The 21,927-nt window shown below is 32.0% G+C and overlaps 3 protein-coding genes across 3 annotated transcripts in view; 2 read left to right on the top strand and 1 right to left on the bottom strand.

The window, feature by feature from the left end:
* The window catches only part of LOC144562874 (uncharacterized), a 98,761-nt gene that overhangs the window by 64,685 nt on the left and 12,149 nt on the right, over positions 1-21,927 (bottom strand). The window lies entirely within an intron of this gene.
* Positions 5,323-8,351, top strand: LOC144563376 (GDSL esterase/lipase At1g28590-like). Its single transcript, XM_078312843.1, has 5 exons — positions 5,323-5,580; positions 6,666-6,881; positions 7,172-7,320; positions 7,446-7,722; positions 7,878-8,351. The coding sequence occupies exons 1-5, from the start codon at positions 5,343-5,345 to the stop codon at positions 8,156-8,158; spliced, it is 1,161 nt and encodes a 386-aa protein (XP_078168969.1). The 5' UTR covers positions 5,323-5,342; the 3' UTR covers positions 8,159-8,351.
* On the top strand, positions 11,273-13,629 carry LOC144563021 (GDSL esterase/lipase At1g28640-like). The gene is made up of 5 exons (XM_078312392.1): positions 11,273-11,432; positions 11,944-12,159; positions 12,450-12,598; positions 12,724-13,000; positions 13,156-13,629. The coding sequence occupies exons 1-5, from the start codon at positions 11,273-11,275 to the stop codon at positions 13,434-13,436; spliced, it is 1,083 nt and encodes a 360-aa protein (XP_078168518.1). The 3' UTR covers positions 13,437-13,629.

Genomic DNA, 21,927 nt, shown 5'->3' with positions numbered 1-21,927 from the left:
GTACCTAATTTGTCTTCTCTTTGCCAAGTTGGTACTTGAGAGCACAATAACAAGGTATCCGAATTATATCTTTTTAATTTTTTTTTGGGTGATGCCGAACCGAATACTGAATTATTCAGTTGATCGAACTTTGACCGAATTAAACCCGAATAATTCTCGAATTTTACCAACTTTTCCTGAATTTTACGAATTATTCACAAATTGTTCCTGAATTTTTCTAAGAATAATTATTTTTTTGGTTTTTTATTTTTTTGCTCCCTTACAGGACTGAAATTTCTGATCCGGATAATCCCGAATCATTCCCGAATTATACCCAAATTATACCCGAATCACGAATTTTTGATCTCGCCGAACCGAACCCGAATAATTCATTTGTCACTATGCTTGAGAGTGCGATTCACTCTTGATTAAAGAACTTACTTTCTATCAACAATTTTTTATATGGGTATTTATCTCAGATGAATGTAGATAATGACACCCGTCACGTGACGTAACGCTCTGATTTGATCACATGACATGATAAAATAGTGGTGGACAGTCACGTCACGTGTTATTGTGCCATAACGATATATGATGTGATTATACGTGACTATACGTGAAACTTTTTTTTATATTTTAATATAAATTGTTTAAAATTCAAAAAAAATATAAAAAGTGAAAAATTGTAAAATAAGTAAATAATTTTATAATCTTTTTTAGAAAATATTATTCGACATCTGTTATTACTTTAAATATTTAAATTACAAATACTCATTGAATTATTAGAGAAAATAAAAATTAGTATTACATAAGTATTAGTATCACTGAATCTACACTAAAAGAGAAACTTAGATACTCTGTGTACCAAAAAATAATCAAAAACTAACTAGAAAAACCTGGATATTCTTTATTTCATACCGTGACATGACGTGACTGACTCGCGTGACGTGACGTAATGTGTAATTTTTGCCTGAATACGGTCACGTCACGCAAATGGTCACGTCATGTAATCAACACACGTAACGTGACGTGACGTAACATAATGTAACTGATTATAGCGTGACAAATTTTCTTCTTTAGATGGGTGTGCTACTATTCACCTACATTTTTTATTAACAATTTGTAGATATTTTCGGTATTTTTACTCAGGACAAACTAATTGTACATATCAGTTTGTATCAATGTAAGTATCAGTATATTAGAGTACATATATCAAGTTATATTAGTACGTAAAATATTACAATTAAATTTCTTTGTACAATGCTAGATAAGAAAAACATAAAAATATCGAACCATGCTCAAATTAGAGAAGATGAGCCTTCATATTAATGTGCTTAAATTGATAGATAATAAGTCTGCATGGTTTTTTATCGTTAGCACAAACAGTGATGTTGAAAGCTAGGCAAGTCAAGGGTTTCGATGGAGCATTCTTGCTCAGATTAGGTTTGTCCCTTATTTATTCTGATAGGTATACATCTTCAAGACAAGAGAAGAAGAAAATAGAAAAAGAAAAGGGAATAAGAGACAACATCATTGTCAACAAAACATAAATAATTATCTTACAATTATCTTATTTACATATAAAGAGGGAAGAGACTATATGAGAGGTCAAAAGAATAAACAACAAATCAATCTGAACTCAAAGAGATGAGATAGAGTAGCAAAGTAGAGCGAAGACCGATGGCCAGATATACATGGCGGAAGCACCTACTCTAAGCGAAGCGTGACAAAAGGCGGTGGTTAGATCAACTAAACAGAAACACAGACGAAGAACAAGACGACAGAGTGAAAGTAAAACGGGCCGAGATGGAGGTGGACTGAGTGGAGAAATTACTTTTTTTTTTCTTTCAAAGGGTTAGAGTTGCGTTCACCTCAAAACCCATAAGCATTCAGTAATATAGTCAATTTAATATTATATGTGGAAATTAAACAAGCATGCTAAATTAACGGACGACAGAAAAATGAGCAAAGTAATGGCTGAAATTTTGAATATTTGAAAAAAAAAATAAGAAACCGGATTTCCAATTACCACCATAATTTGGAGAATCACATGCAGTGGAGGATGAACTTCAAAGCTTGTTGAGCGGGTGAACATTCTTTGGCGAACGGGATCGGAGTGAAGAAAAGGGCAAACAAATCTATGTATAATTTCATACAAAGCATGTGGATTTCGATTCTCAAGAGCGAATTCCGATGCGCGCGAAGGATGCTTCAAACCTTTTTAAACCGGAAGTTTTATCCGAAGTCTGGACCAGTTACCAGTTTTTTCTTATTGAAAACCTATCAAATAACTGGGTTTTGAGGTGTTCAATAACAACATTGACGATCATCTCTAAACAAATCAAACCAAATATGTTTTTATATAAATTAGATTTAAATCTTTTTACAGTCATGTACCTCTGGCCTCTACACTGACTGTTACATATTAGAACCGTGAGTGTTTGTGCGTCAGTATAGGAATAAGAAGATTTTTTACTATTTTTAATTTTAAAATTTCTTTTTATTTTATTTTTCATTGACTAGTTGCTTTTTAGTTTTTTACTAATTTCTGTATCAGGTTTCAATTCGAAACCTGCATTGTGATTACTGATTACCATCAATAAAGTAAAAAAGGACCTGATATATCCTTATTTTTCTAAAAAAAAAAATTCTTGTACGATTGAGTTTGTTTGATAAATTTTAAAAATTCGGATATATCTAAAAATATTGAAAGCCTCTGGTGCTAGCACACACGTATATCTCACATTGTGATATTTTAATTGAGGAAAGACGAATAACTAGACTGGCAACAAACGGATTGTATCTAAAAAACATTTTTTTTTATGAGACAAATTAATCTTTAAAGCTTTTGCTTACTGGCAACGTGGATTGCCCGCAGCCTAGTTGTTCAGTTTACTTCAATTAAAATATGGCAATGAGGTATGCATGAAAGGCTTTCAATATATATAGAGAGAGATGGGCTACGGTGAGTTGCGAAGTAAAGCGATTATTTTACTTCACACTCATATTTTGCGATTTAAAAATCTAAACGACCGATCCGAACCGCTCAACATGATCTCCATATTGAAATGTGCTTGGAGACCAAATTTACATTTTTTTGAAAATTTTTTACTATTTATTAAGCAATTTTGAAAATCGCTGATCCGATGGTCTAGAAATTTTTACTGTTCACAGCAAAACAGCAGTTTTCAAAATTGCTTAATAAATAGTAAAAAAATTCCAAAAAATGTAAAATTTGGTCTCCAAGCACATTTCAATATGGAGATCACATCTAATGCGTGAAGTAGAAACGTGTTTTACTTCGCAACTCACCGTAGCTCATCTCTCTCACTCTCTATCTCTGTCTGTCTGTCTGTCTCTCTCTCTCTCTCTCTCTCTCTCTCTCTCTCTATATATATATATATATATATATATATAGAGTTAGGCTGGGGTGCTATGGATAGCATAGTGGCCTCTATGCTACGGCTCAATATTCGAGTTTTCAAAATCCAAACGGTCGATCCGAACCGTTCATCTTATTCTCCATATTAATATCTGCTTAGAGACCAAATTTTATAATTTTCTGAATTTTTTTACTATTTATTAAGCCACTTTGAAAATCGCTAATCCAACGGTTTTACTGTTTTGTGCAGCCACCATTGGATCAACAATTTTGTAAAATACTTAATAAATAGTAAAAAAATTCAGAAAAATGTAAAATTTGGTATCCAAGCAGATATTAATATGGAGAATAAGATGAACGGTTCGGATCGACCGTTTGGATTTTGAAAACTCAAATATTGAGCCGTAGCATAGAGGCCACTATGCTATCCATAGCACCCCAGCCTAACTCTATATATATATATATATATATATATAAGTTGGCTACTCTACTTACATCAGCATATGAGGGTATATGCTTATAAGTCATTTTTTTTGTTTTCAAAATCCCAAAAGTCGATCTGAACCGTTAAATGTGATCTCTATATTGAAATGTGCTTGGAGACCAAATTTTACATTTTTTTTTAATTTCTTTTATTATTTATTAAGTCACTTTGAAAATCGCTGATCCAACGGTGGTTTCTGATTTTATTGTTTTGTTAAGCCACTGTTAGATTAACGATTTTCAAAGTGGCTTAATAAATAGTAAAAAAAATCAGAAAAATGTAAAAAATGGTCTCCAAGCACATTTCAATATAGAGATCACATCTAACGGTTCAGATCGAGTCTTTGGATTTTAAAAACGAAAAAATGACTTATAAGTATATACCCTCATATGCTTATGTAAGTAAAGTAGCCAACCCCTCTCTCTCTCTCTATATAGAGAGAGATATCATTGTAAGAATTTAAGTTATTCCGAATAAATGTTATGGCAATGAGGTAAACATGAAAGGCTTTTCTTTTATCAGCTAGCTATAATTTTTTTTGTAGCCTTTCCGCAATAACGCAATAATCGCTATTTAGAACATTGATGTTAATATATATGCATAGAGAATACTAATACCTGTTAAATGAATGATTTTTTTGTTTCCTGATCAATCACACATTAACTTTGTCCTTTTACAAAACTCCCAATCACTTTGATTAGTTCCACAATGCACTCTGTTTTGTTTTTAACAACAAGTCCAAACAAATAACATATATTTGTTGGTATTCACACTACTAGAATTTTCAGTATTGGCAATGGCAAAAATTGACTTGTTGCAATGGCTTATCCTTGCTACAAGCTCGAAAAACGTCATTTATAAGCACTACCGTTGCTTTAAGTCCCAGTGCAAATGTTCAATTTCAAAGTTTTTGCAACGGCTTACCCTTGCTAATACTTTTCCCTAGACTTTGCATGAGCACCCTTACAAAAAAAATACGCTTGCAAATACTAGTTGGCACCCATGAAGAGTATTTGCAAGGATATCAGGTGTGGGCCTCACACAATAACAAAGTAGACATTTTTCGCGAGAGAAAAAACGCATTTATGACAGTACTCCCTCGCGAAAAGTACCGTCGCTAATAGACAAAGCATGTTTATGATGGTACTCCATAGCGAAAAGTCACTAAGTGTCTACTTTGTTGTTATGCCACTTGATATTTGCAAGGTTAGCAAACATGTGAACAAATATATATAAGAATTACGATTATTTTTCTATTTTGCATCATCTTATGGGTGCCTAAAGTCAATAGTTTATCCATGTGTATTAAACTGCCAAATTTGAATTCCTTCAAGATAATACATGCTCAGATCTATCCTGACATCCTTACAAGTTTTTGTTTATTTACTCCGTCTTCTAGGAATTACTGCGCATGCATTGCTGTTGTTATATATCAATGCAAGACGGGAAGTGGGAGTCACTATTTCAATATATATTCATTAACTCATTACATGTGCAATGAAGCTAGTATTCCTACTCCTGTTATCTATGTCATGTATTAGCCATGGCAAAACACAAATAACATCAATTTTTAGCTTCGGTGGCTCATATGCCGATACAGGAAACCTACTTATTCTAGGGTCATTGAATCAGACATCTTCACCAGTCGTGTCAGGTAACCCACCTTATGGTATGAACTTCTTCCATCATCCCACCGGCCGCTGCTCTGATGGAAGATTGATAGTGGATTTCATTGGTAAGAGTACTTTCTAGATATTTCACGCAATGCATGCAATCAGCAACATTATTATCAATATTGTTGTTTTCTGCGCATGCAACTAAAACATGATGATTAAACAAATCAAAGGCAAAGTTATACTCCATAAGCTTGGCTTAGACTCTATTTTTTTCGTAGAAATATTTGCTTTTCCCATTTTTTATTAAATTTCACATATATTAGGGTACTTATTCTCAGTTGTTGCTTTGTTATGTATTGGGTAGCACAATGTTCCTCGATAATTAACTGAAAAAGTTCACCCTCAACCATCCCAGAAAATTAAGCAACAAGAAAGAAAGAAGGAAAAACAATCTCCAAACCCAGATGCATTCCAAACAACACCATTAACTCTACCAACCAAACTCTATCCACTGTCGCTATGGCAAGGAAGAGAAATCAAGCTACTAACTGAACTCATTCAATGCATCTCTCAGCCTCCAACAACACCAATACGCCTACCCCACCCCCTCCAACAGGCATTTAACAACACCACTACCCCACCATTACAAAAACAAAACCTACCCCCTCAAAAACCCCAAAACAATGTCATATACCACCATTGGCGGATCCAAATGGGTTCAGGGGTAGGCAAATCCATTGCTATTTTATACATGTGCCTACCCCTGAATCTCTCTAATGTCTACCTCTGGATTTAATTTACGGTTCAGTAGAAAAAAAATTACTTAGAAAAGAAAGTCAGTTCAAACTTATCTTGTGAAAGTCCAACAAATATGCATCACGTACTATGATAATTCTTTTATTAATTTTCTTCTTTTCTTTCTGATATCTTCTGTGCAGTTTGTAGTATATATTTATGTTCCTGTATTCTACTTTTCTTGATCAATCTAATTATTTTAGAGACTGTTTCATGAACTATTTACTTTTCACTATGAAGAAGATAATATTTAACTGCAATAAGTAAAAATATTATACATTCCACCGTGCCTTTGCCATTAACGCGATTTATTTGATTTATACAATTCTTGATTTGGGACAAACCCAAGTAAAATGAGAGAAATGTTAATTCTCGAAGTATATTTAACATATTGTTTTTATTTGATCAGCGCAAGCATTTGATCTACCATTTCTTCCAGCATACTTGGCTCATAATGGAAGCTTCCAGCATGGCACGAACTTTGCAGTTGCTGGTGCAACGGGACTAGACTATTCCTTCTTTGTGAAAGAAAATATAGCACCTCCTGGTCTTTTAAATATAACGCTAAATGTTCAACTTGAATGGTTCCGGGAGATGAAGCCTTCCCTTTGCACTTCAATGGAAAGTATGCATCTCTGTTTTTAAGGCATGGTGTTAAATCATATATATATAATATTCTTTCGATGACATACACGTTGCCTATGTGACATTCGGATCAGTTATGATTCAATGCCACACCATTATATCTAATCGGAGGAGGAACCATTAAAATATACCAAGTACAATAATTCGGCAAATTGATCTAGCCAATAAAGAATCTAGCTTTCTGACTGAACAAAGGGAATAGCTCAAGACCCATATATATGCACACTTTCATCATTTATTTAATGAATTAATTATTAATTTTATTTTTAGGTTGCAGGAAATTATTTAATAAATCACTCGTAATTGTTGGAGAATTTGGTTTAAACGACTTTAGAGTTGCTATGTTGGGTGGGAAGACCGTGGCTAAAATTAAAAGCTATATTCCATCTATTGTTAAAGTCATTTCAAATGCAATTGAGGTTATTATTTGAATTATCTTTTACTCTTATTTTAATATTTTCTTATCTAATTTCTATTAAATATAACAGAGCTCTGTAAACTCAGTAATACTGTTCGATCCCTTGAATTTATTATATTCTTGTAGAGACTAATCAGCGAAGGAGCATTGAATATTGTGGTACAAGAGAATGTTCCATGTGGATGCTTACCATTGATTCTTTCGCTACACCAGAGCAAAAATGAAGCAGATTATGAGCCTGAAACCGGGTGCCTGAGGAAATTCAATGAATTGTCACTGTACCAAAATAAACTCTTGCATGATGTCGTCAATCAGTTTAGATTAAAATACCCACATGTGAGACTCATCATTGTAGAGTATTATCGTCCCATAACTGATATTATCAAGTCTCCTGAGCAATTTGGTATGATATATATATCTTTTATCATTAATATTGTAGGATTAAACAGTAGCTTCAAAAGTTTCCCTTCCTTTCTTACTAGATTTATTAATCTGAAATTAAATAGGAGAGACTGTGAAGTTATTTCCTGGTTCTTATTATTTATTATTATATTGTAGGATTCATAGAAACCCCACTACGAGTATGTTGTGGAGGAGGAGATCAGAATAACTACAAGCGATGCGGCGACCCAGGTGTAAGCCCTTGTCAGAATTCATCAGCTTATTTGAATTGGGATGGGGTCCATATAACAGAGGCTGCTGCTCGCTTCATCGCCCAAGGTTGGCTCAGAGGTTCTTATGCTGATCCACCTATTTTAGCTTCCGATTATTCGAGGGAAGAGGATCCAGTTCTGGTTTTACCAACCACTGGGTCTGGACAAGACTTGGATGATGCTTAGGTCTGAGTAGAGTCTCAAATTCTGAATCTGTTTTGTTATCAGAAATTGCTAGAAACCATTACTTAATATATGTTGGTAATTCTAGTTAATATCTTTTTTATGTAATCTATTTTGGTACCAGAACAATAATTTTGATTTCAATAGAAATCGGTGATTGAGTGTTGCCCACTAAAATAAAAAAAGGACCCTCAATAATTATCAAGATCTGGAATTGAGTGAATTTTTGTTGAACTTCTTCTTTTGTTACTACTATACCTTTCTTTATTCTTTGATCTCCTACTTGCTTACTGGAATTATGCCAACATGACTGGTGAACTCAGTAATATTATTTATTTTATTTTTTTTAACTTGTTTTGTAATAAATGCTAAGGCTCCAAAGTTCCTGCATTCAGTTTTTATTGTCATTGACCAGCACAAAATCTCTGTCTTTAAAGAATTCTTTTCTTTTCTTTTCTTTTCTTTTGAGATAGAAATATAGAGATCTAACCTTCTAACTTAATTTCATTTAAAACCGTCCATCCAAATTTCGAAGCCATAACCTCTCAGGCAAAAGATGTTGTTATAAGGTTCATTTGATCCAAACTTCATCCTATGGACAACATTTATTAACATAACTGAAGCTTATGCAAAGCAGCTGTCGTTCATCTTCCAGTTTTAACATTAGACAGCCGTTTCATTCCTTAATTTTTTTTTTTGTTCGTTTACATTGCAGCCTGTTGTTTATTTCTTTTCTTTTTTGCTGTTAGAAAATTGTTCTTTTCAATAGTTGTACTTAGGGCTGCACAAAAAATTCGTAGTTCGTGATACAATTCGAGTTTGATTCAAAAAAGTTTGTAAAAAATTTGATTCGAAATAATTTGAAATTAATTCAAACCAAATTCAAACTAGACCTGGTTCATTTGAAATAGGTTTGCAAATTATTCTAGTTCGAATCTCAAAGTAACGTGAACCGTTGATTTTCACTGATGACTTATGTTCGTTGATGACTTAAAAGTTAAAACATAAGACCGTCCAGCCATAAGTCATATCTTGTAAGTCGTAATCCTCGCTCTCAATTCTAAAATCCTAAACGACTTTCATCTCTCGCTTTCGGTGACTATGCTCTTCCTTGTCGTAAAAAATTTTTGTAAAAAATTCGAAATTGAGTTCGTAAAAAATTCGATTTGAAATTAATTTAAACCAAACTTAGTTCGAAATTAATTCAAGCCAAACTCAAACTGAGGTAAGTTCGATTCGGTTTGATTCGTTTCCAGCCCTATTTGTATTGTTACAATATTGTGCATTATGCTATAAGCTTCAGTTTCTTCCATGGGCTCCCGTAAATATATACAAATTCCAACTAGTGTATCCAATTCTTCAAATACAAATTATAAGTCATTATTTCCAAACCTTTTGCAAAAAACTTCTATTATACATTCTCTTAAGTTTTATTACTTCTCCTTTCTTAAAAAAAATTGGAGGCCTCCGTTGTGTTCTGATTTTGTAAAGCAGAACACCCTTTAACACAATCAAATAAATTCCGAGATGCTGCACATTTCATGTCAAGCCTCCATTGAGGACTGATGATGCTTGTTTTATGCTCCTTGTAAGTCTTAATTCTTCACTCTCAATTTCTTGTTGCCGAACAGTCCGAGTAAGGGATACCAATTTTAACAGCTAAGTTTTTAATTTTTACAGATTTGAGGGTATAAAAAAAATTTTGAGGGTAAAATTCTTACAGATCTGATGTAAGAGAAAAAATAATTTGTGGACCAAACTGGCCATTCCCCAATAAGGAAATAATCTAACTAAATTTCAAATCTTTTAAATTAGAAAGTTAGGAATCTGTCGACATTAATTATAGTAATAGTTGATTATGTGATCTTACGCAAACAGGAGTGATATTTCTATAAAACATTATTTTATTCAATAAATTATTTTCTAAACCATATTATGCAGACACAAAATGAATATTTAAACATATAAAATAATAATAATGATCAAATGTAATCCAAATAAAAAAAGGAGAATTGAACTATAATATAAAAAAGTATATTATCCGTTTTATAACATAGAAGATTTCTTCAACTATAATATGACTAATTGATATTCATTAAGATCCATACAAAATTCAAACTATAAAATTAACAAATTAACAAACAAAACATAACAAAAGGTTGGGAATCATACGACCTAAAATAAAAATTATTATTCTTACAACAAATTCAAATGTGTCTGATGGACAATTTATTATTATTCTAAAAATTACTCTTTTCATCTAAAGGCACATCATCTGTATCACAATATTGACTACCTTTATCACATTGTAAAATCACATATCTCTCTGACTTTGAACTACAAATTGATAATGCGTATCTTTTATATGAGTAAAATGCTCCAACACCATTAAGTAAATCTTCATGGTGTTGTTCGGCTGCACAGGATTAAGCTTCCTTACAGCTCCTTAAGGTCTTAATCCCAGTTAATCCTCTCGAACAATAGCTCCTTTAGAAAGGTTAAGACATCTTCCTTATCTCCAAATCTTAATCTTGGGTGGGGCTTCCTTAAGATTTGAGTTTTCTGGAGACCGCCTTAAGGTCAAAAAGTGAGGCTTTTTTTACAATTGTACCCTCCAGCAATGATCTCCTTAAAGTCTTTTTATTTTTTTTTCATTTTTTATTACCTTCTTCTCCAAGAGAGGGAACACATCCCCATTCACGCAATGCATGCAATCAGCAACATTATTATCAATATTGTTGTTTTCTGCGCATGCAACTAAAACATGATGATTAAACAAATCAAAGGCAAAGTTATACTCCATAAGCTTGGCTTAGACTCTATTTTTTTCGTAGAAATATTTGCTTTTCCCATTTTTTTTTAAATTTCACATATATTAGGGTACTTATTCTCAGTTGTTGCTTTGTTATGTATTGGGTAGCACAATGTTCCTTGATAATTAACTGAAAAAGTTCACCCTCAACCATCCCAGAAAATTAAGCAACAAGAAAGAAAAAAGGAAAAACAATCTCCAAACCCAGATGCATTCCAAACAACACCATTAACTCTACCAACCAAAATCTATCCACTGTCGCTATGGCAAGGAAGAGAAATCAAGCTACTAACTGAACTCATTCAATGCATCTCTCAGCCTCCAACAACACCAATACGCCTACCCCACCCCCTACAACAGGCATTAACAACACCACTACCCCACCATTACAAAAACAAAACCTGCCCCCTCAAAAACCCCAAAACAATGTCATACCACCATTGGCGGATCCAAATGGGTCCAGGGGTAGGCACTTGCCTACTTTTGGATTTGAAAAAAAAATTAAATCCATTGCTATTTTATACATGTGCCTATCCCTGAATCTCTCTAATGCCTACTTCTGGATTTAATTTATTATTCAGTAGAAGAAAATTGCATAGAAAAGAAAGTTAGTTCAAACTTATCTTGTGAAAGTCCAACAAATATGCATCACGTACTATGATAATTCTTTTATTAATTTTCTTCTTTTCTTTCTGATATCTTCTGTGCAGTTTGTAATATATATTTATGTTCCTGTATTCTACTTTTCTTGATCAATTTAATTATTTTAGAGACTGTTTCATGAACTATTTACTTTTCACTATGAAGAAGATAATATTTAACTGCAATAAGTAAAAATATTATACATTCCACCGTGCCTTTGCCATTAACGCGATTTATTTGATTTATACAATTCTTGATTTGGGACAAACCCAAGTAAAATGAGAGAAATGTTAATTCTCGAAGTATATTTAACATATTGTTTTTATTTGATCAGCGCAAGCATTTGATCTACCATTTCTTCCAGCATACTTGGCTCATAATGGAAGCTTCCAGCATGGCACGAACTTTGCAGTTGCTGGTGCAACGGGACTAGACTATTCCTTCTTTGTGAAAGAAAATATAGCAGCTCCTGGTCTTTTAAATATAACGCTAAATGTTCAACTTGAATGGTTCCGGGAGATGAAGCCTTCCCTTTGCACTTCAATGGAAAGTATGCATCTCTGTTTTTAAGGCATGGTGTTAAATCATATATATATAATATTCTTTCGATGACATACACGTTGCCTATGTGACATTCGGATCAGTTATGATTCAATGCCACACCATTATATCTAATCGGAGGAGGAACCATTAAAATATACCAAGTACAATAATTCGGCAAATTGATCTAGCCAATAAAGAATCTAGCTTTCTGACTGAACAAAGGGAATAGCTCAAGACCCATATATATGCACACTTTCATCATTTATTTAATGAATTAATTATTAATTTTATTTTTAGGTTGCAGGAAATTATTTAATAAATCACTCGTAATTGTTGGAGAATTTGGTTTAAACGACTTTAGAGTTGCTATGTTGGGTGGGAAGACCGTGGCTAAAATTAAAAGCTATATTCCATCTATTGTTAAAGTCATTTCAAATGCAATTGAGGTTATTATTTGAATTATCTTTTACTCTTATTTTAATATTTTCTTATCTAATTTCTATTAAATATAACAGAGCTCTGTAAACTCAGTAATACTGTTCGATCCCTTGAATTTATTATATTCTTGTAGAGACTAATCAGCGAAGGAGCATTGAATATTGTGGTACAAGAGAATGTTCCATGTGGATGCTTACCATTGATTCTTTCGCTACACCAGAGCAAAAATGAAGCAGATTATGAGCCTGAAACCGGGTGCCTGAGGAAATTCAATGAATTGTCACTGTACCAAAATAAACTCTTGCATGATGTCGTCAATCAGTTTAGATTAAAATACCCACATGTGAGACTCATCATTGTAGAGTATTATCGTCCCATAACTGATATTATCAAGTCTCCTGAGCAATTTGGTATGATATATATATCTTTTATCATTAATATTGTAGGATTAAACAGTAGCTTCAAAAGTTTCCCTTCCTTTCTTACTAGATTTATTAATCTGAAATTAAATAGGAGAGACTGTGAAGTTATTTCCTGGTTCTTATTATTTATTATTATATTGTAGGATTCATAGAAACCCCACTACGAGTATGTTGTGGAGGAGGAGATCAGAATAACTACAAGCGATGCGGCGACCCAGGTGTAAGCCCTTGTCAGAATTCATCAGCTTATTTGAATTGGGATGGGGTCCATATAACAGAGGCTGCTGCTCGCTTCATCGCCCAAGGTTGGCTCAGAGGTTCTTATGCTGATCCACCTATTTTAGCTTCCGATTATTCGAGGGAAGAGGATCCAGTTCTGGTTTTACCAACCACTGGGTCTGGACAAGACTTGGATGATGCTTAGGTCTGAGTAGAGTCTCAAATTCTGAATCTGTTTTGTTATCAGAAATTGCTAGAAACCATTACTTAATATATGTTGGTAATTCTAGTTAATATCTTTTTTATGTAATCTATTTTGGTACCAGAACAATAATTTTGATTTCAATAGAAATCGGTGATTGAGTGTTGCCCACTAAAATAAAAAAAGGACCCTCAATAATTATCAAGATCTGGAATTGAGTGAATTTTTGTTGAACTTCTTCTTTTGTTACTACTATACCTTTCTTTATTCTTTGATCTCCTACTTGCTTACTGGAATTATGCCAACATGACTGGTGAACTCAGTAATATTATTTATTTTATTTTTTTTAACTTGTTTTGTAATAAATGCTAAGGCTCCAAAGTTCCTGCATTCAGTTTTTATTGTCATTGACCAGCACAAAATCTCTGTCTTTAAAGAATTCTTTTCTTTTCTTTTCTTTTCTTTTGAGATAGAAATATAGAGATCTAACCTTCTAACTTAATTTCATTTAAAACCGTCCATCCAAATTTCGAAGCCATAACCTCTCAGGCAAAAGATGTTGTTATAAGGTTCATTTGATCCAAACTTCATCCTATGGACAACATTTATTAACATAACTGAAGCTTATGCAAAGCAGCTGTCGTTCATCTTCCAGTTTTAACATTAGACAGCCGTTTCATTCCTTAATTTTTTTTTTTGTTCGTTTACATTGCAGCCTGTTGTTTATTTCTTTTCTTTTTTGCTGTTAGAAAATTGTTCTTTTCAATAGTTGTACTTAGGGCTGCACAAAAAATTCGTAGTTCGTGATACAATTCGAGTTTGATTCAAAAAAGTTTGTAAAAAATTTGATTCGAAATAATTTGAAATTAATTCAAACCAAATTCAAACTAGACCTGGTTCATTTGAAATAGGTTTGCAAATTATTCTAGTTCGAATCTCAAAGTAACGTGAACCGTTGATTTTCACTGATGACTTATGTTCGTTGATGACTTAAAAGTTAAAACATAAGACCGTCCAGCCATAAGTCATATCTTGTAAGTCGTAATCCTCGCTCTCAATTCTAAAATCCTAAACGACTTTCACCTCTCGCTTTCGGTGACTATGCTCTTCCTTGTCGTAAAAAATTTTTGTAAAAAATTCGAAATTGAGTTCGTAAAAAATTCGATTTGAAATTAATTTAAACCAAACTTAGTTCGAAATTAATTCAAGCCAAACTCAAACTGAGGTAAGTTCGATTCGGTTTGATTCGTTTCCAGCCCTATTTGTATTGTTACAATATTGTGCATTATGCTATAAGCTTCAGTTTCTTCCATGGGCTCCCGTAAATATATACAAATTCCAACTAGTGTATCCAATTCTTCAAATACAAATTATAAGTCATTATTTCCAAACCTTTTGCAAAAAACTTCTATTATACATTCTCTTAAGTTTTATTACTTCTCCTTTCTTAAAAAAAATTGGAGGCCTCCGTTGTGTTCTGATTTTGTAAAGCAGAACACCCTTTAACACAATCAAATAAATTCCGAGATGCTGCACATTTCATGTCAAGCCTCCATTGAGGACTGATGATGCTTGTTTTATGCTCCTTGTAAGTCTTAATTCTTCACTCTCAATTTCTTGTTGCCGAACAGTCCGAGTAAGGGATACCAATTTTAACAGCTAAGTTTTTAATTTTTACAGATTTGAGGGTATAAAAAAAATTTTGAGGGTAAAATTCTTACAGATCTGATGTAAGAGAAAAAATAATTTGTGGACCAAACTGGCCATTCCCCAATAAGGAAATAATCTAACTAAATTTCAAATCTTTTAAATTAGAAAGTTAGGAATCTGTCGACATTAATTATAGTAATAGTTGATTATGTGATCTTACGCAAACAGGAGTGATATTTCTATAAAACATTATTTTATTCAATAAATTATTTTCTAAACCATATTATGCAGACACAAAATGAATATTTAAACATATAAAATAATAATAATGATCAAATGTAATCCAAATAAAAAAAGGAGAATTGAACTATAATATAAAAAAGTATATTATCCGTTTTATAACATAGAAGATTTCTTCAACTATAATATGACTAATTGATATTCATTAAGATCCATACAAAATTCAAACTATAAAATTAACAAATTAACAAACAAAACATAACAAAAGGTTGGGAATCATACGACCTAAAATAAAAATTATTATTCTTACAACAAATTCAAATGTGTCTGATGGACAATTTATTATTATTCTAAAAATTACTCTTTTCATCTAAAGGCACATCATCTGTATCACAATATTGACTACCTTTATCACATTGTAAAATCACATATCTCTCTGACTTTGAACTACAAATTGATAATGCGTATCTTTTATATGAGTAAAATGCTCCAACACCATTAAGTAAATCTTCATGGTGTTGTTCGGCTGCACAGGATTAAGCTTCCTTACAGCTCCTTAAGGTCTTAATCCCAGTTAATCCTCTCGAACAATAGCTCCTTTAGAAAGGTTAAGACATCTTCCTTATCTCCAAATCTTAATCTTGGGTGGGGCTTCCTTAAGATTTGAGTTTTCTGGAGACCGCCTTAAGGTCAAAAAGTGAGGCTTTTTTTACAATTGTACCCTCCAGCAATGACCTCCTTAAAGTCTTTTTATTTTTTTTTCATTTTTTATTACCTTCTTCTCCAAGAGAGGGAACACATCCCCATGCACGTTAAAGGAAAAAAGCTTGTTTTCTCCGTTGCCGATTGATGACTCTCCGATGAATAACTTTCAAATCGAACGCCACACGAACATTCTCGTTAATGTGCTCTCTCCGTTGACACCCCTTTTGGTAGGTTTCCATTTCTTCTGTTAGTATCTCTTGTTAGTGAAGTTAACTTTCCATAATTTGTGATTTGAGATGGACATTGATATTCTTGTTAATGTGCTGTGGACACTTCTGTTGTTCAGATTTTGCGATTGTTTTGAGAATCATTTGATTATTCACAAATACGAGTTAGATTTTCACGAGGGTGTATAGAAACTATTAATTTTATTGATGCGGTGCATGGGGATGTAGTTGAGAATGGACTTCTGAACCAAGAATTGACATAGTTTGTTTTTTCACACCTGAATTAGATTCAGGTTTGTATGAATGCACATAGTAAATTATTTGGGTTCTCTGTATTACGATGGAATAATGGGTATTTACTAGTATAGTGACTTTTAATTGCTTACATAAACATCAATGTTTGTATAAATAACACCTCTCCGTAAATTACGATGGTTAGCAGGCTGGCAACTTTGATTGCTTCGAGTCTTCAATACTTTCTTTTCATAGAGACACTTTGAGAAATTTACGGGCACTAATTACACAGAAGCATTTTCTTTCTTTCAATCCTGAATTTTTTACTGGCACTAGTTCCCCAATTTATTAAGAAAGCCTTTTTTTATTGACTTTTTTTAATTATTTATTATGTATGTAATCGATAAATTTTTTTGTTTCTTAGGTAATATGGATAACTTAATTATCGCGTAGCTTATCAAATGTTTTGGATGACCACAATGAATCGTGAATTTTTATGAATAATATACTTAGTTAATGTATTTATTATTTTCTATCTTTACTATTTATATATAATTAAATTTGTAATAATAATTTTGATAAAATTAGCACATTTTACTTTAATAAAATATATTTATATATTTAATTAAAATCATAATACAATTTAATTCATCAACCGTATTATATAACAATTAAATTTGTAGTAATAATTTTGATAAAATTAGCACATTTTACTTTAATAAAATATATTTATATATTTAATTAAAATCATAATACAATTTAATTCATCAACCGTATTATATAACAATAATAACATAAGGGGTAGTATAGTCTTTCACTCATTACATGCATTTTTTATTCAAATACATGCTACAACCTTAATCCTTTTTATTTGCCGAACACGAATTCCTTAGCGCTCTTTAAGGTCTTAATTTTTCATTCCTTAATCCATGTTGCCAAACGGGGCCCATGAGTTTTGTACTTCAAATTGAGTAATTCAAGTTTTTCGACCTCATGTTCGAATGAAATCGCCGACTCATCAATATCCATCTAGTAAAAAAAAAAAAAAAATTAACTTTTTTTCATTTAAACCTGTAATTTTATTGTTAAAAATTACAGTTATACTTATATTATGTAATTTTGTATTTTTAGTAAAACAATTCAAAATTGTTTTAAAAAAATAATTAAAAATATTGAATTACCGTTGTTGAGTTGAAACTTGAGAAATTTATAATCTAATCGTTTCTGGAATTATTGAAGCGCACTTAATAATTTAACTTTGTTTTTGCTCAACTGTAAAAGCAAACAATCTCTATAAATTTTCTTTTAGGAAATAAATGTTGGTGGATCCCCATCATGATAGCCTTCTAATTTAAGAGATTTTAAATCGAGCAGCATAAATATTTTAATGATCACCGTCTGTATAGAATTCAGCTTTATTGTTTCCTTATTGAAGAATGGGCATTTTGATCCAAAATTATTTTTTTCTGTAATCTCATATTTATGAGAATTAAAAAAGATAGCTGTTAAAATTAGTACCCTGAGTAAGACTATTTTTTAGAGAGGATAACAGTAAAGACTATTTAATTTCTAACTTAATGAAATCGGTGGATTCCAATATTCCATCCATTTTAAGTGTTTTCATGACTTTGATAGTCCACGGACAACACTTAGTGCACTTAAAATATTATTACCTTGGTAGCATCTACCAAATTTTCAAAAAATATATATATATTATTTACGCGTCTGAAGAACTTACATATTACGTTTATTCGCATTTAATCACCGACTACACGATTTTCAATCAGTGTTGGAAAAATGTCCGTTTAGACCAATTAATCGGTCAATTAGTTATTGGTCGTAACCAAATTGTCACGGATTGTCCCGATTAATCGGCCAATTATTTTCAATTATGACTGATTATTCACGATTAATCGCTTGGCGGTACCCTGTCCGTCCGATAACTGCATACCGTTATTTACAACACTGTTTTCAATTGTGCTAACTTAATGCATGGTTTATTTAAACAATAAATAAGACATTGTAATTGCAGTTTTTATTTTTTAATAATTATCTCTTTAATTGTTGCTATTGTGAAATAAAATTAAAATATATCAGCTGCAAATGAAATAAAGAAGAAAATCAAATATGATCTGGCGCTTCCAGAATGACTTAGATTGGGAATTGATAGGCCCGAGACTTGTGGGCCTAATTGCTCAGAATATTTACAGTGCTGCATTATAGCAATGAGAATACAAAAAATGGAGCCTGCTTCTGTCGTCGATTTCTTTCTTTTTTTTGCTGTTACAAAACTGTTATTTTCTATAATTGTACAGTTACAATGTTGTGCATTATGCTATAATCCAGTTTCATTCAGTAAATATATACAAACTCCAACTAGAGTCTCCAATTCTTCTTCAAAAAAAATATATAGGACATTATATCCAGACCCGCAAAACATTTAGGGATGGACTAACTATCCCCAACTTCGTTTCCCCCATTTATTCTCCAGTCAATAATTGTCTTTGTTGACCACTAATTGTCACACCCCGAGACAACCCGCCACGTGTTTACACGTAAGGCGTGTGCACATCACATACATTATCAATAATAAATACTCATGCAACATTTAAAAGTCAAACAAGTCTTATAACACCACCATTAGATCAAGCACATAACATACATTTAACATGAGTTCAAGACAAATATAGCAAACAAATCGATAATTGTCATGTCAGTCAATGTATCTACTTTCAAAGAGAGAATTAAAGTTCAACTAAACAGAAAATGAAAAGCTACTTGAGTCGTCTGCTCATTGACTTCCTGATCCGCATCCCTTCTATTCGTGCACCTCGTCGGCTTCATCATTTCCTGGAACCCACATAAAAGTGGAACGGGTGAGAGATCTAACAGTCTCTCAGTACGGGATTCAGTTCCAGTCCCGGAGTTTGTCAAATTCACTTATTAGCACAAACATGATATTAAAATTATATTCTCACATGTTATCTTACTAATGTATATTTAAAACACACACACACACACACACACACAAGCACTTCTTTAGTTATCTTTCATGTTTTTAACTACCTCACTAGGGGGACTCAAACCCCACTAGATCTTGGTTGTGCCACTAGACGGGGACTCGAACCACCGCTAGATCTTCTTTGCCTCACCAAGGGGACTCGAACCACCCCAGCTATTGGCGTCTCACTAGGGGGACTCGAACCACCACTAGTTCAACTGTCTCACTCAACGGGGACTCGAACCACCGCAAGATATTGACCCGTGACGGAAAGTCCAACTAACACCACGTTAACGAGGGATCCAGTCGGACACTAGACCCAATGTATACATTCCAACATGCGTTCAACGCATATTGGTCTCTTTCCTTTAACTTATCTGTTACTTTCCATGTATGTTTCATTTAATCACACAAATTTATACTCTACACTACACATCTTAAAAATCCGTTGATCAATCGAATAATCTTATCCTAGTATTCTAAACAAAACAAAAATGATCGTTCGATTCAACATGCATAATTCCATAAATAAATAAATGCAAACAAAACGATAAGTAACAATTTGACAATGTCCAGGAAACCCGTACCTGATGTCGAAGTGAATTCTTGATTGTCTCTTACATTGTTTAAATCTTTGAACTTCGAATCTAAAACATAAACATATATTTTAATTAACGATGTTTGAATTAAATTTTCGTTTCTAAAAAAAAAACCCTAATGTTATAAATATGTCATTCACCCTACTTTAATATCTAGGCCAACTGTCAATGTTTTTGATTTGACTATTTCGATAAAATCCCATATATTAGATGTTATATATTATCTTTATTAAAAACTCTGACAATTTTAAATTCGGTTAAAATAATTTGAAATCTAACCTCTGTTTTAGTATAACGAGAATGAAAGGATTAAAATAAAATATGATAAAAATAAGATCAATGATTTTGCTTCTGTCACCTTGATCGTTTTTACAAATCCAATTAAATATATACGAAGTTTGAAATTCTAATATCGTTATATAATTTAACATATCAACTCTACAAGAATAGGAGTTAGTATTTTTAATAAGAAGATATATACATGTACATACATAGATCAAAGTGATTTATTTATATCATTCCAATAAAGAAAGCGGATTCGAAATAATTGAAATACTAATTAGTTAATTTAGACAATAACTATTAAGAGTTGTCAAACACAACAAAATATACATCATATATTCTAAGTTATAACAAATTATATGACGATCTGTATATCATCAATTGAATAAAAAAAATCAAGAGAACAGTTTTAGAATTTTTATAACTGAAGAAATTATTATAAACTAGAAAAGTTTCAGATTATAATATCATAAAAGAGATATATTTTCATATAATTATAATTTAAATGAATACAATCATAAATCTCTACAATCTAAGAACAATAATTGATTCGAATCGACATCTCTATTATCATATCCTAATCAATGAAATCCATGCATCAACTTATAAAGAAAATGTCATAATTTAGAGTACCTTAATTTAGATAGTGTGGCAGCGGCAGAGAATTGAAAAGGGTATACCTTTTTTATTTGTAGCAAGGTTTCATTGCCAATTTACTTTTCAATTGAAATATTGAGAGATGGGAATGATTTTGAGACAAAATAGGAACTGCAGAAATTAAAAAGAAGGTTTATGGTTTTAATTAAAAAGGGATCTGAAAGGGTTTGAAATATTGAGAGATGGGAGCGGAGACAAAATAGGAACTGCAGAAATTAAAAGGAATGTTTATGCTTTTAATTAAAAGGGGATCTGAAAGGGTGTGAGTTATTGTGTGGCTATTTAAAAGAAACATGTTATTTTATTACTATTATTATTATTAGTTTTTATTTACTTACTTTATGATACAGAGAATATTAACATAGATGATATTTGATCGCATAGAAGAAGAGATGATATTCCTTTATAATAAGACAGTTATATATGTAAAATTATACGTTAGTGAACTATATTGTTTGTAATATATATATATATATGTTTTTCACGTGGAGATATAACAGTGAATATGAATAAATTTAATCAGTAATTGGAAAGAAAGAAAAAAATAATGAAAATAATTTTGATCAAACTAATAATTTAAAATTTCATGAATAAAGACAAGTTTACTATATATATATATTTTTTCAAGCGTATAAATCAAATATCACCTTAAAAAACACTTTAATATTTATTATATTATAAAAATATCTTGTAAGCATAAATAATGATTACTCAATTTTTCAAGATATTACACTAATTAAGAGGGGGACCACAAATTCCAACACTAAAAGATAAAACAAAATGCATCATTATCAATTATTAAGTAGAGGGTGGGCCACTAACTACTTGAGAGACCGCCTAATATTTGATAGATTTTACAACTGAAGCGCACAAATATGGATACATATCTACGCAAGTGT

Source organism: Carex rostrata, chromosome 12 (genome assembly GCF_964058835.1).
Source record: "Carex rostrata chromosome 12, lpCarRost1.2, whole genome shotgun sequence".
NCBI lineage: Eukaryota > Viridiplantae > Streptophyta > Magnoliopsida > Poales > Cyperaceae > Carex > Carex rostrata.
Note: the sequence above shows the minus strand (reverse complement) of the source record. Positions and strands in the feature narration are given on the sequence as shown.

Excerpts from the sequence above, each read along its gene's own strand:
- LOC144563021 (XM_078312392.1), top strand. The coding sequence starts at position 11,273 with ATGCATCTCTCAGCCTCCAACAACACCAATACGCCTACCCCACCCCCT. Across the intron at positions 12,160-12,449 it reads CCTTTGCACTTCAATGGAAA|GTTGCAGGAAATTATTTAAT; the intron begins GTATGCATCTCT and ends TTTTATTTTTAG. Across the intron at positions 13,001-13,155 it reads CAAGTCTCCTGAGCAATTTG|GATTCATAGAAACCCCACTA; the intron begins GTATGATATATA and ends ATTATATTGTAG.
- LOC144563376 (XM_078312843.1), top strand. The coding sequence starts at position 5,343 with ATGAAGCTAGTATTCCTACTCCTGTTATCTATGTCATGTATTAGCCAT. Across the intron at positions 7,321-7,445 it reads TCATTTCAAATGCAATTGAG|AGACTAATCAGCGAAGGAGC; the intron begins GTTATTATTTGA and ends ATATTCTTGTAG. Across the intron at positions 7,723-7,877 it reads CAAGTCTCCTGAGCAATTTG|GATTCATAGAAACCCCACTA; the intron begins GTATGATATATA and ends ATTATATTGTAG.